This window comes from Photinus pyralis, unplaced genomic scaffold (genome assembly GCF_008802855.1).
Source record: "Photinus pyralis isolate 1611_PpyrPB1 unplaced genomic scaffold, Ppyr1.3 Ppyr1.4_LG5, whole genome shotgun sequence".
Taxonomy (NCBI): domain Eukaryota; kingdom Metazoa; phylum Arthropoda; class Insecta; order Coleoptera; family Lampyridae; genus Photinus; species Photinus pyralis.
The window spans coordinates 2,676,659-2,696,339 of NW_022170596.1; the positions used below are offsets into that span (position 1 = coordinate 2,676,659).

The window sequence follows — 19,681 nt, forward strand, 5'->3', positions numbered from 1 at the left end:
TTCTTATTAATTAATAATAACTCAATTTATGATAGCCGCTTTAAATAATGTACGGCATGTTAATGTGCTCTTTCTTTTTTTATTTCAGACCACTTTACAACCAACTGTGATTCAACCGAGGATGGCACAACTGGAAACATTAGAAGCTAAGGTAACTTTATATTCCTGTGGCAATATTTTTGAATTTACATAATTGAAGCTTTCATATCAATCTATTAATCATGTTTAAGCATCTTACACGGTGTAGTTATTGCACAGTGTTTATTAACTTTTTTTTCTTCTTAGGCCATAATTTATACTTACTGTAAAATTGTCTCAGTTTTACAGAATCATTTGCAGCTAAAGTTCATTGCTCATTCATGAACCATACGTGCACGATTTTAAAATTCCAATACTTTATTATAGTCCCTCTATGTCTATATGAACATAAGTACCAGAAATGCTAAACCACCACCTTTATTTTTGTACCCATTTGAGGTTCCTGTGTCTACCCTATTCCTACCCTATCTTCGTTAATCTAGTCCATTTAGTGCAATTCTGTCCTTTTAATATGATTTTCTAAACTTGAATATCGTCGCACTTAGGTAATTCCTGATGGAACTTGCTTTTCACAAAATAGATTTCGTTTGATTATGCTTCCAGCACTATCAAACTATCAAAAGGTGTTTCGCCATGAGAAAATCATCTTCATAGTAGCACAAATTTATAACATTCTTTTGATCTCATATTGCGAAGCTGGACCATCACTAAAATCATTTATTTTATTTTAGCTTAAAAAAATATACTGCGTTCCAGATACGGAGGGCCAATATGGGCATTCTAGGAACGATAAGATATACAAATTTGGTTAAAGGGGAGAAAAATTACTCAATCAAAGATAGCGTTTATTATTATATTTTTAAAATATGTTTAGATTTTACTCACTACTTTTTTCTGAAGTTAATATTAACTTAGAGCAAAATTAATGAAACTTCTACACCTGAACTTTTAATGCTCTTTAAGGTGGCGTTGTTAATTTTTTAATCCGACGTTTTGTGTTCGCGGAACCGTCATCAACTTCATTTTGTTAAATACGGAACTGATGATATTCCTTAAAGCCTTTTTTTATTTTGAATTCAACGATGTTTAGCAGTGTATGGTTTAATTGCGGTTTTGCCTTTTTTCTGGCTTAATTAAGAAAATTTCTATCACAGATCCTGCGCGAAGAAGTTTTCTAGAAATCTCATTGAATCCAACCAGCTCTCGAATTATGTGCAGGTGCACCGTCGTGCAGTATCCTCTAAATCGTTTTGTAGTAACTGTAAGTAGCGTTCGGGTGTTAAAATATGTTGGTACATAAATGGTTTAACAATCTTTGTACCGAATATAAAAGTTCAACACTAAACTCATAATATGTGCAAAAACCAACGTTAGGTAGTGTCACTTCAAATATACATACAGTGAATTTTTTTTTAATGCGAATGCCATGTAATTTCCCTATGTTCGATTTTTAAAAAAACACATCACTCTATTGAGTAGTTCAAATGAGTAGTAGATACAATTGACAGCTGTCACATTTTTAAAAATACCGCCGTCCAATTTAATTACGAAATTTATTGTAATTGTTTTCGGTATTTATTTTCTTATTTTCTTCATTTATGTATTGAATAGATCAAATTAGTAGAATACCAGGTGCACATGACCTACAAATAATTGAACGTTGGTTCACAATGAGTTGTGGTGTCAGTGCGTGGCCTGTGAGGTCAAGTTATCGTAAGTTTAAGAAAAATGTATCCTAAAGCTGCTATGATCTCACGTGGCTTCTTTAACAAATCTTACCGAGTGCTCTTCATCATCAAAACTATAAAGCTGCTGTTCATAGTCACACAAGTTGCGCGTTTTGCTGGTGGGAATGTGAACCGCGCACACCTCATAGATTGATGTGTTTTTTGAAAAATCGAACAGAGGGAAATTACATTGCATGCAAACTCCAATGTTCGCATTTAAAAAACACTCACTGTATATTATACCACATTCATTTGTTTTCCAAAGCATGCTTTTTTCAGTAAACATAAAAAGGGCTTTAATTACGTCAAGTGTCATCTAGCAGAGCAAGGTCAGCAGAACACAATCAAACATATTGCATAATTATGTACTAATTAAGTGCCCTATTCCCGAATTAAATGCTCCTTTTTTTTTAAATTACCTATTACATGTTCTGCCAGGTTCCTATAAACTCAGCAGAGCACTACCTCAAAAAACCAAGAAAATGAAAAGTGAATTAACTATAATTAGGTGCTAATTAAGTGCCATATTCCCGAATTAAATGCTCCTTTTTTTAATTATTCCATGTTCTGCCAGGTTCATAATTTTAAAAAAGGAGCATTTAATTCGGGAATAGGACACTTAATTAGCACCTAATTATAGTTAGTTCACTTTTCATTTTCATTGTAATTTAAAAAAAAAGGAGCATTTAATTCGAGCATAGGGCACTTAATTAGCACCTAATTATGCAATATGTTTGATTGTGTTCTGCTGACCCTGCTCTGCTAGGTTAATGGACATCGGTTTAACGTCAGAAAAAAAAGTTTGTAAAATGAAAAAATCCATTACCCTTTCTACAATGCCCATACTGCAGGCCCTCCTTGTCTCGGACACAGTGCATTCTTGTTTGGGATTTCAAAAAATACCATTGGATAAATTTAAAAAAAGCTGGATTAAGTTAGAGTTAGAGGTCAGCATCCCAATTTGTTGCATCGGCAGAGTATTGTGCTCATTTTGTGTGCCAATCGCAAATTTTTTTGTGCTTCTCGTTTACGAGAAAATCAAAATGTTCCTTTGGGGGCCCAACTTTATACACCCATCATTCTCGTATACGCATTTTAACATTTTTTTTACATTTTAAATGTTGGCTCCCACCGACAGCTTTATCTGGGCAGGGTACCCCTACCTATCTTCTTCCGACACTCCGTTCTCGAGATACATCTACATTTGAGATTTTGGCCTATCGGAGTTAGGTGAATCTGTGATTGGACGAGAGTCATCTATTAATAATGCAATGAAATGTTAAGAGGTGTTTCAGTATCGAACTTGAGGTTTTTACTTTTGATCTTGATTTGTAGAGGGTTATTCGTGGAGGTTAACGAAATGGATATTCGGAATCTCTACCAGAAATTCTTTCATATGACACCCATATTGTTATAGGGTATCACTAAAAATGTTTTAACCTTCACTTCCCAAATAGTCGTGCGATTGAAGTCAAAATACATTCTGATATTATAGACTCGACTAATATAGCAAAGAAAAAATAAACGACCGCCAGACTAAAAAAAAAGCGCAAACGACGAAGCATTTTCTTCCAATGCTACTGAAATGTGCCATAAAAAACGATTGCTATCATTGTAAAGTGGGTATATACAGGCTGTCTCATGCAAGCCGTTACCGTTCAGCCGTTACCGATCAGACGATCGTTTCATTTCCGGTTCTTCCGGATGTGAATAGCAACTTTCTTATTTTAAATAGAACACCCTGTATTTTATTGCTTTTTCGAAATCTACGTCATTTGATACCACATTTCCCTATACCCAACATCAAAGGTTATCAAGTTATTCAAGATTTTTCAACATTTTTGACGTTAGATTTTCTAAAATTGTCCTCTTTTGTTTGGACCAATACACCATACCAAAATTCAGCTTAATCCAAACGAAGGCCGAAAAAACTAGGTACTATGCGACCAAAAAAGAGTTACCTTTGGAATTGTTGTGTAGATGAGAGATCATAGGAGCTCTACAAAACACCGTTAAGAAATGTTCAATTTTCATGTACTGTGTCCAAAGGTAAGGATGTCTATCATGCGAATCTACTAAGCTGTTGGTTTCAACAGGATGGTGCACCCGCACACAACGCCCTAATCGTGCGAGAATACCTATCGGACATATATTTTCATTTTGTTCAAACACCGAAAATCTATACATAATCTTAAATATTGTCTTTCTTCGGAACCAAGACCACCGGGAATGCCCATGGCAACTCACATTCCTCGAAAATTTTTTCTGAAAGCTTGTAATCATCTTGTAGGAATTTGTGGTTTGGGGCGCTCAAAGGATGCAGTGGAACCGCGATCGGTTCTTCGGTTAGTCTCGATGTGGTGTTCCGGGAATTCGGTTAGGGCTCCCCCTATTTTGAAGACAGTTGACATAGTACCAAGAGGTTTGTTGACCTTTTCTCTCTGGTGAAGGGTAAGTTACTCACCTTCGCCGCACCAACAGCTTAGTAGATGCCAATACGAACTGAAATCGTTGCCAGGGCTTGTCGCAAAAATAGCACTGGTTGTGAGGTAGATCCAGAATCACTTTAGCGTCTCTCAAAAACTTAACGCCCAACAGTGTTCGACCAGTTCTTTGCTGAGGTAAAACGCCACACGTGGTTTGGAGGGATCTTCCTTTTAACTGAACTCGAACGTTTCGCTCTTGAAGCACGCCAACAGTAAACATCAATTTGCGAAACTCGTATCCCAATTACAACTTATTTTAATTACATTCGAACCAGCAGGTGATGGCAACCTGGATGTGGTAGTCGGGGGAACGGTACGGAAATTTCGAGCGCCACCAAGAGGTTTCAACTCTTGCTCTTCATCAAGAACGGTCGGTTTCGGATCCCGCGGACAACTGGCGACCTTCACTAAAGAAAATCCAAAACAACATTGTGATAACGTCCTAAAATTACAACTTCTTTAGTTAATTTTCAAGTTCCTGGACGGCCTAAACATATGGCACATAACTCAAAATCTATATTAATTAATCATGCTTCTAATGAAACTCAACCTAATCAAACAAAGTTTACTGCAACAGAATTAATTAACTACAGATAATTATTCTCACTTAATTGGCCGGATTAAAATTACCAGATTCGGTAGCCCGGTAGTCTCTATTGTTACATGAAATTTTGGGCCCATCGCAAAAGGTCTGCGATAATGGAATAAACTGCATGGTATTGCAGCTTTAATTTAGAATCTGTTAGTAATTAATTAAAGGAGCTGAAATCCTAAAATATTAATTCTTCCCCTGCTACCGAATATCGAGGGCTCTCTTAGGTCCTAAGTTCAGAAGCTACAATTGCTTGTAAGGAAGTAGCACAACTTTATATCACGTCTCAACACTGCGCGTTCATGTACCAGGCGATCGTCAAAGCTGGTAGATCTTACCGCGGAAAATGGGCGCGAAAAATCTCTAATTTGTATGCTACTAACACTTCGTCTTCTGAGGGGACAATTTAGACGAAGTAAATATTTTAATTTAACGAACGGCTGTGTGCACGTAATCTAAGCTGGTAGCAGGTAAAGGTTGTATGACGTGCAAAAAAATTTTTTTTTCCAAGATACTCCAAGAACTATGTGTAGGAATGTGTCTTTTTCTTTTGTCGTACTTTCACTCGCTGAATCGAAATATATCACTGAACCGGTTAACGGTTGCTATAAAGGAATTTTGAATCAAAGAATTAACTGATAGTCAAGTTAAGGTGGGTTGTTTAATAGAAAAAAACAAACATATTCATGTGAAATGATGGACTTGATTCACGAGAGGGGAATTTTCTTTGTATTGTTAAATTTATAGTCGACAATTATTGAAATCTCTTCTTTAACAAATCGTGAACTTTATAATCCAGAATTTTGAATTCCATTAATAAGGTTCACAATTTCCATTCCGCGCATTTCTGTGTCTATTGCATGTATGAACACTGTTGCGTTTACAACCACTCAAGCCTGGAACTTTAATTCTGAACAATCACCATAAATTTGTAACAAATTTAGTTAGAGCTTGGAATGGTATCATTATCATACATCGCGTGTAATATCCTAAATTACAGCAGTAATGGTCCGCCGAGAGGCACTAACCAATTCTTCTCCCCTTTTTTTTCAGATGGCAAGCATAGAGGTATCCCTTTCAAGTACGCCGAGGCGTAAGAAGAACGGAAGCTTGAGCGGCGTCAGTTTGGGCTCGTCCATCCGCTCGATACCGAAAGAATTCGCGTTAAAAGAGTTGGAAACCCTTCGCAACGCCCTTCGAGATAAAGAAAACATCATTCAAAATCTGAGGGGGCAGCTCGGCATACCCGGATTTTTCGGTTCCCTGATCAAGACGAACGGTATAACTAATGGCAGCACTCGGGAACTTTGCGATTTGGAAAGGAAGCAGGCCGAAGATCGGCTTACCAAGCTAAGGGGAGAAACTGATAATAAAAGACTGGCAATAAAAAACTTAAAAATGGCACTCGAAAGACTAGATATCACTGAGTAAGTTTGAAGTGAGTAATTTACGCTGTTTCTTATTCGACCGTTTCAGTAACATCGACGTTCGAATACAGCAAGCAGAGCTGGAATACCAATTAGGCAGAGAGGAGTTGAACTTACTTACGCTTTTAGAAGAAACTAAGGCGATACAAATTTGCCTAGAGGAATCGGCGAAGAATTCTTCTGAACTTGACACACTGTACAGGTAAATACGATCCGTGCCTTTTCCAATTAGCATTCTGTACACCAGTAAACTTTACATTTTACATTTATGGGAGTTTGGTGTACTTGTTTTTTCCAATCCTCTTTTCTGAGAACATACAGTTTTATAAGGAGATATTTTACTTTCAGCTGCGTTAATAGTTGCGGTACTTCCATTCTTTGTGCCGTTGAAATTGTTTACGACCCCAAGAGTCCTCGTTTTGGTGCTGGAAGTAAAGATTCCAATTCGGGATTGTGGATTGATTGGGCTTTAGACGACACCGGATTGAATAAAGGCGACAGGTTAGTAAATTTATTATTACCTACCTACATAGGTACATCTGTATGCAATTAGATTTATATCTAACTGTGTGCGTGTGTGAAATTTTTAATAACAGGCGTAAACACAACATGTTATAAAATACGGGGCATTGTGTTCGTTGTTATAATTAACTTCCTCAATACACAATCTTGGAGTTGTTCTCAAATTTGTTAATTAAGTTCTGAAGTGCGCAATTTCGATTCATTTCACGTACCAAATTGTCTTTTTAATTACGTAAGGTCAAGTTACGAGAACTGTTTGTTACTGAATTAACATAAAAACATCAACTGCAATCCTCGTTTTCGCATGTACATCTATTGAATCAAAGAAGTTTTATGTCAAGAACATTTCATGTATAATTAGCATTTGAAGCTTTGTTATTAGTTTACAACCAATCAGAATTTGTGGCCCAGATGAAGTAAATTTTGAATTCAATGGTTAAGACAATGATTAGGATCAAATAAGCATATATACCTATACTGTGCGCTCAAAAATGAGTTGACTTTGGATTTTTGGTTTACATGGGAAATCGCACTTAACTTGAACTTCCAAAGGCGACTCAGCAGCTCCTCATTTTTGATCGCCCGTTAGATAAAAACCCAACCCTACATAACAAGCTACAGGATTTCGAGTTTGAACTACTTTTCAAAAATTCAAGTTACACACAACCTCAGCTAAGGTCCCTCAAATTTATGCCATATTTCGTCTTCTTAATTAGTGCTATTGGGTTACAACTGCTAGCTCAGCATTAGGTCACCCTGATCAGGACAACGTTTCGGCATCATTAAAATTAAAATGAGGAAGATTTTGGGATTTATTGTAGTCTGCAAATTAGAGTTGTTAATTAATTCGCCTCCTGATCGCAGTAGAGCCAATAGTATTGCGTGATTCGTGATAAAACATTAGCGTTTGGAAAGACGTTATTTTTAGACAACCGTCACATCCAGTATTTGTGTTTGGAAGGTAAAATATAGCAACGAGAGTTCCGGTAGTTATCGTTCAAAAAGCAAAAAGTTTGAAGTAAATAAATTATAACGTGTCGGTTTTATACACATAGCAAAAATACGGATTATTACGAAAATTAAAATGACGTAATAGACAGTTAACGTTGCGTAATAATTGTTTATGTAGAGCAGGTGTCGGCAAACTATTGAAACAAGATTTCCCAGTTTTGAAAGAGCCACAAAAAAATTTTCGTTTCAATACTATAGTATTTGGTTACATATATCATAATATAACACATATACTATGGTTATATACAGGGTCATGCAACAGTGCATCGGTGTCTTAGTTCATAGCTGGTAAAAAAGTATTTTAAAAAATCTTTTGTGCAAATATAATATCGCAGAGGCGTAGGAAGGGAGGGCGAATACTATCTTTGCTCCCCCAGTATATACAAAAATATGTATATAAAAAAAATAATAATAAAAATAATATATACCCACGTCATTTACAGAATTTTTTTGAATGTACAAGATTAAATAAAAAGGCGAATTTCGAAAAAGGAAACTAATTTTTTTAGATAAATGCGGAGAGCCGCAACTTTATATTAAAAGAGCCGCAAGTTGCCGACCCCTGATGTAGGGGGATAGAAAACTACTGTAATTTATCAAGAACAATTAAAGTCGGCGCGCTAATATAGGTTGCTATCACAAAGAACTGTTAAAACTGCTGTGTAAATTATTACTATCGTGAACCTAAAGAAGGGATTGAATACTGACTGTTCGTAGTCGTAGAATCATTTTAATTGACATATTAAAAAATTTGACGAACTTCAATTAATAGGTACAAATGGTATGAAAATTAAACGATATACTCAGCGGAATCATAATTAAAATTGAACTAAAAGAAATACAAATAAATCCCAATGGGAACGCAAGCAACAAAGCATTAGTTGAATTAGCGGTAGGTTCGGGAAATGAAATGTAGGAAAAGCAAATCAATACCCCCCCCCCCCGGAAGAAGAGCAAAAAAAGGATTTAACTTATATAGAAAGCGGCAAGGAACGCCGGTTTCCCAGCCAGCACAGTGTATTCTGATAAGGACGTCTAAAAATTAAAACTTCTTTAATTAATTGTGCGGCCTGCTGAAATGCGCGAAAAATCTGTAATTGGCTTCTTTTGAGAAATCGGAGGCTGTTTAGTGCAACTCATTTAATTAAATTTAATTAAATGACCGGATCAAAATGTCCAAATACCGCAGTCCAGTAATGCCCGTTGTTACCAGGAATTTGAACTAAGAGTGAATTTGGTAGCAATGGTTTATACTGTCACTATGCTTTTTTGGGTTTGGTCCAATTTGGACAAGAGGACACGTCGTCCTCTGTGGTTATTTACTACAACTTGTTGTCTTCGGCGCCACTGTCCAATTGATCGGTTAGTAATTTCTTGGTTAAATTGGTTCCAACGAAAGACTATGCGATGTCCATCGATATAATGTTGAAAATAGTGTCTTCGTGAACCCTGGTTTTAATGTACTCCCTATATTGTAACCGACGGAGTTAAGAACAGAGCTATTTCATTGGGTTCAATCAAATCTGCAATTATAAAAGCTTATCGTACATGGGATTGTGCGCCATCTTGTTGGAAGGCTGTAACGGGAGGCGGGAGCCCTTGAATTGGGTTGATTTTTTAAATTTTTATAAGGTTAGGAGAATGACCGATAGCTCTTGAATGTCTGTGATCAGGTCAGTTGTGAAATAGTTATTTACCTAACAAGTTCGGTAAGTTAATTTTCCCGCATGAGCACTTTGTTTGCAGCACGACCGTAGGGAGTGCTGCATTTAGTGCGAATGCGGGAAAATTCTTTCCGAAAGAGTTAGGTACAATATTTTTTGTAACGAATTACGTAAAAAAAGGTCAAAATTAATAAAGTTTTGTAAATTAGCTTTTTTTTAATCATGAGTTGGTAACACAATCATATGTTTGGTGGGTAACATAATTTTGTAACTACCCACTTTTAATAATGCACTGCTCACATTTAAAACTTCCACATCTTTGGTTAATACATATTTTGCCTTTGCAATGAGTGCTACTACTGGTCACGGCATTGCATCGTTTGCACTGAATATCTTGAGTTGCGTAAATACACTCGTTACATTTAAAATCCTTGGAAGCTTTGTGTGTGTTAATATGTGCTTTCTTAAACTGCATATGCGAATAGTTGCAGAATATCACTGGTCACATTTTAAGACGTTTTAACAATAAATTTTACTTTTTCTTGAGTTCCAATTCTGAAAAATAATTTGATTGCGTTATAAGTTCTTGTTTATATATTTACGTAAAACTTAGTTTACGTCTGTTTCCGATTAATCGCACTAAATACTCTCAACCAACGGTTTAATTGATTTTACAGCAGATGACAGTTAATCATGACATGACGTTCGTTGACTTCAATAAGTACTACCAACCGAAGAACGCGCATAACCCCTTCTCTCCAGCGGAAACTAAAAAACACCGCGATGCGGGAAAGTCGTTTTCCCGTGCATCGAGGATGCTTGGAAACATTATCTTTCCATTCAATGAGTACAAAAAAATGTTTACTCACAATCGGTTAGTATTATCTGAATTCCTAACCTTCATAGCGGTTGCGAAGCGACTCATTACTCACCTTAGCCGGGAAAGTAACTTTCCCGGCTAGCTGTCACTTTCCCGGCTAGCTGTCACTTTCCCGGCTAGCATCTGTCACTTTCCTTACCTGCAAATGCTATTCATATTATCCTTATATGAAACTTATACTAATAGTGACACCGCCAATGTAACCATTAATGTTTACAACAATAGCAAATTACGAAAAAGAACGAAACTATTTGCTATTGTTGTAAACATTAATGGTTACATTGGCGGTGTCACTATTATTGACAGTTAAAGTAACACCTTGTTGAATTATATACTTTACCTTAAATGATCGATTGTGAGTAAAATAGTATACAAACCTCGCTGGTCAGTGGTTCATAACCAACGCCTCGCGCTACCTTAAGCCCTCGGCGTAGGTAATGAACCACCTCCCAGCTCGGTATGTAATCTACTATTTCGCTTCAAGAGTCGTTGCTGCCTTTGTAAGGAATGATCAAGAGCTGATTTTTTGAAAGAAGACTCTTACACAACGAATCATTATCCAGATGAACTTGGTAAGGGATAAGTTTTTTAATGCTATACAGAAACGTGGAGATGAATTAGGGACTTGGGCCTCGTTGCAACGACGACCTGTTTCAAAAATGCAGGATATAAAATACTCACTGGCAACTGGTGCAGCACAATGAAATCTCCTAATCGCAGATGGGGAGAGACTAAAAGTAGTGAGCGCAGCAGCGGCCTTAATTTTCGAAGACATTCGATCTTAGGTGTACAATATCACTGATGAATACTCGCCCATTGACATGTTTTTGAATGATGTTGAAACAGTAATTCCACAAACTTTGCTCACTCTCTAGGCACCCGTTATAGCAAAGAACAAGAAACTTTGATAAATTTCCGGAAAATGCAATTTTTTTAAAAAGTACGTATCTTCTTAACTACCAGTCCTAGAAACAACATGAAAAACCTAAGTTATAGGAAATTTAATTCTCTAACTACAACATTCAGTGGAACTCTTTTCCAGCTAAAATGCACCGAAGAGAAGATATAAGCGAAAATCAGAAGAAAGTTTCGACTTTTTTCGGTGTTTTCAATATGGCAGCGGGCGCGGAGGGGATGGAATTGTACGTTTTAGAACTACCGGACCGTTTGACAATGTGTAACCAAACTTCCGTATTAATGACCTTCCCGATTTTTTGAATTTCATTAACAGCCCTTCAAATATTTTTTTGAGTGATGGATGGTTTGACGCTAATTTTAATTACAACTTTTCTAACTTGAGCTCTACCAAGGCTCAAAATGCGCATTACCCAGACCAGAGCTCTATGACGGTCCAAAATAGATGTTGAATTTCCGCTCTTTGAAGGTTCGTATTAATAATTAATCTTCTCTTTCTTATAACCAACTAGTCCCGCCTTACCCATCAGCAAAACTTCGTTATGAACATGATTCAGCAGTTCCGTACCGTATTTCTCCAGAACCTCAGGTTATAGAGCGATACCTAACCCTATCACGCAATTGAAACGTCCCATGATACATCCTGCAACCTCCGACTTAAAAAAAATAAAACATATTTACGTAATAGAAAATTTCACGGAAAAAATTTCAACCCCAACGGGAATATACAGTTACAACCATCTATGAAATATTTGGGGATGCAATTTTATGCTATTTCAAACTCTGTTCACAATATTTAAACGGAATCCACATGGCAAATATTTTTTCCCTCAGTACACCCCCATCCCCGTTATAACTCCAATTGCTCTTGGGGTTTTGATAAATCGAGGTTTTCTGCATTCTGTACTGTAAAAATACTTATCAAATAAATCTATTACACACTTCGTAGGTCTCAATTTCAATATTTCATACCTTAAACGCAGCGCTATAAGCACAAAGGGACAGTGGTGGGTCTCGACGGGGTAGGTTTTGGTGGAAAAAGTTAAACTGTTTGACAGTTAACTATAGATATAATAAACTAATGTTATAGCTACCAAACCGTTAATGATATTTTAATTGCAATGCTTGCGTAAACAAATTTAAATTATTATAAAATTACAGCCTTGCCGCTGTTTTGTTGATAATGATAGGGAAACTTGTGCCTATGCCGTTCGTGATTTAGTAATTAACTAGGAGAAAACTACGTATGTGTTACTAACACTGTTAGTTTAAAATGCTAACTACTTTAATAACTTAATCTAAGGCCGATGAACACATTTTTCGGTCGATTTACAACATACAGTGTAACGAAAGCTTCTCAAATTACTTTTCTTGTGTACGTACGTAATTTTACGTTTACGTTAATTTTTCCAGAAAAAATATTTAAATTCACAAATTGAGACATAAAATCGACAAAAGTAACGAGGAGCTATTCGTAAGTAATTCCACAGGTGTTTCAGTACACCGGATATATGGGTGGAAGGTCATTATAGCTGACTGGGTTTCTATTGTTTGTGTTTCCTGCTTCCTACTGTTTCTCTTATTCAACCATAGCTGGAACATTTTATGGACTTAATCAACGGTTACATGTCTTTAACTTATTACAATACCAAACGTGTCTAATTGCTAACTCTTAAGAGTCTTTTTTTTATTGTACAGGTTAATCGAGGTTAACGGCAAGATCGTTTTAAACAAAACTCGCGAGGATTTAACGAGACTATTGGCGGCCGCTCCAGATCCAGCCCAAATAGTGTTACTCCGAAAGAACGAGCCGTCGAAGAAAAACCACGCTCACAAGTCGCCATCGTCCGACGAAGTTGCGACACTCAGAAGCGAATTAGGGGTCGTGCGAGAACGCGCGGAGGAAACGCAAAAGGTGAAAGATAACTTGGTTTCTGATAACATCCGCTTGACGCACAGGATATCCTACTTGGAGGAACAGGTATGATAAATAGCCCATCGTAATTTTACGCTTAACATTTTTGTAGGTCGCTGAACTGCTTTCCAGAAAAAAATCGGAACATAATGATGTCGTTGCAAAAAGCCCAGTGTTGACCTCCACCGTTAAAACTAGCCATAATGTAACTAATATAAACATTAGCGCTCCACCACAAAATAGGCCACCTAGCGCCAACAGCGATTTGCAAATTTTTCAAAAAGGTCCCCAGGTCACTGCCTTGGTTGCGAATTTACCGGGCTTAGAAGCAACCCAGGAATCGCATACGTCCCTTCCGATAAGGTCGAAAAGTAGCATGTCGAATGTTTCCAACACGCACATTCCTGCCCCCAGCCCTCAGAATGGAGAAAATCACTCTTGCCATAGATCTCATCGTCACCGCCATCGGAGTCCGAAAAACAAAACCTCGCGCGATGGAGGAGATCCCTCTGTTTATAAAACTCACTACCATTACGGACAGGAGAAGGAGTACTATGTAGATTCTCGAGGTAAAGAGCAACAGAAAGTAATCGAGTATACTTCCAAAAGTTCTCTAATGGACCAAAATTACAAAAAGGCATCTATGATTGTGCACGATCTTACAAAAGCGAAAGAAAATGGATACGATAGCGTATACGAAAAGCACAAACAGAAATGTATCACCGCCTCAGAGAAGTACAACACGCACCTTCTGAAACATTACAACGCGAGGAAATCGGCGAGCGTCTTAGATTTTCGGTCCCAATCAAACTCAAAGTACAAAGAGTCTCGGAGCTCTGAACGTCTCGACATTTCCGACAACGATAAAACTCCTCTCAAACATTTCAATCATCGAAAAATCATGGACTGTCGCAGTGTTAAATCTCTCGATTTTGACAGTGATACCAACATGCCGCGCAGAGATAAAGTAATCGACTATACATCCGAACCCATCGAATCCTTCGACAAACCTCATCACCTGCACCCCACTTACCTAGAGAACATAAAACCGAGACCGATGCCACCCAAAAAGCCACTCAGACTCTCGCTGCACAAAACGCAAAGCTTGCAATCCGTCGAGACGCCCGTCAATACACCAAACGGATCGCCCGACAACAACGCTTTGAGAAAACCGACAAAACGTAGCCATAACGGTGACTCTCAGTATGCGAAAATCGACGGTGAGCACGGGCAAAAGGAGTATATCCACAAATCCGCGTTGAACGGTTTATCGGCGCTTAAGTGGTCTCACTTTAGCTCTTCGAAGTATATTGAAAATGGAAAGTAATTTCCTATTCCTATGTGATCATTGTTGTACAAAATGGTTTTCCTCAGTTACTATATACTGCTAGTGTATAATATAGTTTTAATAAAGATCTCTATTATTTTATTGTATCGTTTTGTGTTCGCGACCTTTGTCAAGGTTTTACTGACTTTTGTCTCTACCAAATCCGGAAATTTATTTATTTATTTATTTATTTATTTATTTATATTATTTATTTATTTATTTATTTATTTTCTATTTTGAGTAATTTACAAATATCTTTAAATGTGGTGGATATGAATTCACTTCCTAAATCAGTTGCTATCATTTCAGGGATACTGTACCGTAATATAAAATTTTCTACGAAAGTTTTAGCTACAACGCAATATGTATTTATTTTCACCCTGATTTTCACTCTCGTCGGGTTTTAAAGGATCTACCAGATCGAGATAAATTTTTTGGAAAGCTGCTTGAGCTGTAGATGTTATGCACAAAGGCTGTTTTTTTAATTATAGAGTACTTACATTTTTGACAAAGTTCACATTTCTTAACAAATTTTTCAACATCTCTTTGTAATCGTATCCAAAGATATAATAACGTTTTATATTATTTACCATTCGGTTTATTCCTGCGTGTCCCCCTGTCGGTAAAATGTGAAAATCATTTAAAATTAATTGCCTTTCGTCCTTATTATCAATTTTTTCTACGTCTTGAATTACGCAAATTTTTAGGTCTGTTTCCTTAATTATTTTAATAATTGATGCGTCATTTCACTTACTTATACAACCTTGCGAGCTCTCGTATTTTTAATAATAAATATCTCTCGTATTTCAAATTTTTCCGTAATCTTACAACGATTTCCCTAGGGATAATATCGCTGATCGAGTCTTCTGATTTACGTACCTATATAACATTAGCCTGCTTATCGTATACGGTATAGGTATACTAGATTATTCATCTTATAAAATTTACTGTCATGACATTTTCTATTACATTGTTTTGCTAGGTTAAAGAACATTTCATTTCCTGTAACAACAATTAACTCTACTGCTTTTTCCGGTATTTTAACTAATTCGACGATTCCGGGGTGATCAAATCCTTCCTCATCGATAGCTAAAGTTTTTTCGGGGTTGTCCTCCTTTCTATGTTTAGTTTGCGCTCTAGTAACAACAAACGCTTTATTATTTATTTGAGACATATTTTTTAATTCCTCTGAGTCAGTTACAATACGCGACAATGCGTCTGCTAAAACGTTATCCTTTCCTCTTACGTAATTAACTGTGAAATCGTATTCTTCAAGTACTAGTCTAAATTTTGTGAGCCTATTAGATGGATTATGCATACCAATTAAATATTTAAGTGGCTTATGGTCAGTAAAAATTGAAAATTTTCTGCCGAATAAATAAGGTCTAAATTTTTTCACTGCAAAAACTATCGCCAACAACTCTTTTTGTATTGTGCCATTGAGTATTCAGTATTCACTCAACGATTGTACAGTAATTTTTCTCTGCGTTATTTAATGTTCGACTTGCATATGCAATTGGTTTATCGTTTTAGTTATTACACAAACTGCACCTAACGCTACATTCGATGCGTCAGTTTTAATAATAAATTTGTTTTGTAATGAAAAATTTGGATACTCTAAAAATGGTGGATTTATTAAGCAATCTTTTAATTTTTCGAAAGCTAATTGACATTCTTGTGTCCAATTGACACCTTTTTTCGTTAAATGATTTAATGGTGACGCTATTTCCGAAAAATGTGGTATAAATTTTCTGTAGTAATTTGCAAATGCCACATACCTCTTAACTTCTGCCCCATTTGTTGGAACAGGGTAGCTACGCATAGCTTTAATTTTCTCTGGGTCTGGTAAAGTGCCTTCTGCAGAAATTACATGTCCTAAATACAAAATATACTTTTTTAGAAATTCGCATTTATTTGGGTTTAATTTTAATTCAACTTTTCGGAGCCTATGTAATACTATAATTAAATTTCGATTATGATCTTGAAGACTGTTTCCAAAAACAATTATCATCGAGATAAATAAAACAAATAGGTATATCATAATTTAATCCGGACATTGCAAGTGTCATTGCACGTGAAAAAGGACTTGGACTAGTTGTTCAACCCATGGGTGCTCTAGTCATTTGAAAGTGACCTTTAGGCGTTGTAAAAGCTGTGCATTTTCTAGAGGATTTTTCTAATTCTAATTGGTAATAGCCTTGATATAAATCTAAGTATGAAAAATAAATTGCGCCTGACAATGCGTCTAAAATTTCGTCTATACAAGGTATACAAGGTAATTATGTATTAAGGGCATAATAGTGATGTTTATATTTTCGAGGGCTACGAGTTAAAAAGCTCGAGGGCCAATAGGCCCGAGTAGGTATTGACAATTAATAATTGACGTTTCTAATTTTCAATGACCCGCAAATATTTGTTTGTTTTGTTATTAGGTACGTATAAATTCTTTGGAACAATTAAGATTGGAGCGGACCAATCAGATTTTGTGGGTTCTATTATATTATTTTGGAGCATATTATCAATTTGCTGATTTAGTTCGTCTTTTCGGGCATAAGGTATTCTGTATGGTTAAATATATATGCTTGAGTTGCATTTGGCTTCACTTGAATGTTTTGCTTACACACGTTTGTTACGGTTAATGGGTCATTTTCCATATAAAATACGTCTGCAAACTTAGGACATATTTTATGTAGGTTTAATTTTTCTTGCTCGTTTAATGAACTTACGTTTAATAATTTCAATAATTTCTCAGCTCGTTCGACTGATATTTTTGGTTTACTTAATTTATGAAATTCATAGTCAGAAAATTCTTCAAATTTTGGTTTAAAATTCTTAATTGAAATATCCCTATCATTAGTGTTTAAAATTCTAACTGGTACTAAATTATCACTATTAGGCTTAGCTATTGTGCCTCCTACGAACACTCCTTCTGAAATTTGTTCAGATTCTATTACACATTCCTCTTTCATGTTACAACGAAAATACTTAATTACTTCACATCGAGCCGATATTTGAGTATAAATTTCGAATTTTGATATTAATGTTACAATTATTCTTTCATTATTTAGTTGAAAGGACGCTTAAAATTTTTCATAATCCAGAATCGCCAAGTATTTACCAAAAAAATCTTGACCTAATATTCCTTGCATTTCCTTTGAAAAATCATTCACGACCAAAAATGCACGATGAATCACGATATTTTTTATTGTGAAGTGCATTTTTAATGAACCTAATGAATATACTGAACCGTTTAATCCTTATATTCTAATCCTCTTATGGGTATTTATATTTTGCCTTAAATTATTACTTAAACTACAAATAAAAATAATGCTGATTGAGGATCCCTAGGAGGACCCACTATCTAACAAAGGTTTTAATTCTTCTGTTCCTAAGTTAATATTTATACAATTTAATCCGTTCATACTAAAAGTTTTCTCTTTTGAAATTTTACTGGGGGTCTCTAAAAAATTCTTTAGATTGCGCCCCGTAATCATTTCCTTCGTTAACGTAAAAATTTTGCCGTGTTGCGCCCCTGTAATTTTGTCTATATTTATTGAAAAAAGTACCTCTACTTCTTCCCTGGTAACCTCGAAATTGATGATTCCGATAACAACTGGGATTATAATTACTAAAAGATTTTTGCTGGTTGTCGAATGAGTTTTTATTTTTCCCTACCGCATTTATTAATAATAATAATAATAATCTTTATTGTTGTTAAGACAAAAAAAATTTTGTTTACAAACGTCAATTTAGGAAAAGATAAAAAACAAGGGACAAATACATTTAATGACTAACTTACATTGAAATCGGATGAAGACCATTATTGACAATTCAAAAATTCGTTAATGTCGTAAAAACTTTGTTTTTTTTTAATGATTTAATTTTATTTTTGAAAATTTTGGATGGTAGCCTTACTACGTCGCTAGGTAATTTGTTTAAAAAGCGAGGACTGTAATAATTGACCCCATATCTAATGCATTGCAATCTCATATATTGATGCCTCACCAGTTCACCACCCCTGATTTTGCATTGTATCTACCGTTGTATTGACGCCCTCGGTAATATGACCTCTTATTTGATATGAGGTCGCATGTGCGTTTACGTCTTTGTCGTTCAATTCCTCATCTTTCGCCCCGCTAATTGCATCTTTTAAAGTTTCGTAACTTCTAGCCTTAATAATAGTTTTTAAATTAGGATCTTTTAATCCGTTTGAAAATGCGTTAATTGCTAACTTTTCATTTACTTTAGATAAAACCTTAATTGAATCGTCAATTTATTATTCCTCCTTTCAAATTATTTATTAGACTACCTACATCGGACGCCAAATTATTACTACTTAACTAGTAGTCCAATCTTGGAACTGTTTGAAATTATGGATTCTACAGGCCACAATCTATAAGAAAATTTTTTTTCCGGGTCGATCTGAGACAATTTTTTTCTCAGGCCTCAAAAAAGGCAGTGTATAACCTTCCTTTTTTGCCAAAAATCGACTGCACCAACATTTCTCGGGAAAACACCGTTTCTTATTAATTTTGGTGCGTAGAATCCAAAACTATTCGTACTTTTTCGATCAGACTTCTCAATCAAAAGTTATGGACTAGAAACCAATGTAAAAAAAAATTCAAAGGGTTGTAACTTTTGAACTAGTAGTCCAATCTTGGAACTGTTTGAAATTATGGATTCTACAGGCCACATTCTATAAGAAAATTTTGTTTCCGGGTCGATCTGAAACAATTTTTTTTTCGCGCCTCAAAAAAAGGCAGTGTATAACCTTCCTTTTTTACCAAAAATCGACTGCACCAAAATTTCTCGGGAAAACACTTTTTCTTATTAATTTTGGTGCGTAGAATTCAAAACAATTCGTTCTTTTTCGATCAGACTTCTCAATAAAAAGTTATAGACTAGAAACCAATGTCGAAAAAAAATTCAAAGGGCTGTAACTTTTGAACTTGTAGCCCAATCTTCTTATTCTTATTCTTAAGGATATAACTGGTATAAGAAATTTAGGCAAAACAACCCGTAAAATGATAAATTGCATGGTACATAAAAACATCATTCAAAGAAAATTCATGGTCTCGGTCCCAGCGAAGAATCTGAACTGTATGCGCTACTCCCTTCGCGGAAATGGATTGTTAATCAAATAAACCGGTACAACAGAATATCGAAGGATCTTCAG

At 35.8% G+C, this 19,681-nt stretch overlaps 1 protein-coding gene across 1 annotated transcript; it reads left to right on the forward strand.

Annotated features, from left to right (window-relative positions):
- The first annotated feature begins 28 nt into the window (after positions 1–28).
- On the forward strand, positions 29–14,607 carry LOC116172678. The gene is made up of 6 exons (XM_031489925.1): positions 29–151; positions 5,898–6,271; positions 6,321–6,473; positions 6,620–6,772; positions 12,962–13,244; positions 13,291–14,607. Exons 1-6 carry the CDS (start codon positions 29–31, stop codon positions 14,503–14,505), a joined length of 2,301 nt encoding a protein of 766 aa, XP_031345785.1. The 3' UTR covers positions 14,506–14,607.
- The last annotated feature ends 5,074 nt before the right edge of the window (positions 14,608–19,681 follow it).

What these genes read in the sequence shown, in the direction of transcription:
- LOC116172678 (XM_031489925.1), top strand. Translation starts at nt 29, where the DNA reads ATGATAGCCGCTTTAAATAATGTACGGCATGTTAATGTGCTCTTTCTT. An exon ending in GGATTGAATAAAGGCGACAG is followed by an intron (nt 6,773 to 12,961) that starts GTTAGTAAATTT and finishes TTTATTGTACAG; the next exon opens with GTTAATCGAGGTTAACGGCA. An exon ending in TATCCTACTTGGAGGAACAG is followed by an intron (nt 13,245 to 13,290) that starts GTATGATAAATA and finishes ACATTTTTGTAG; the next exon opens with GTCGCTGAACTGCTTTCCAG.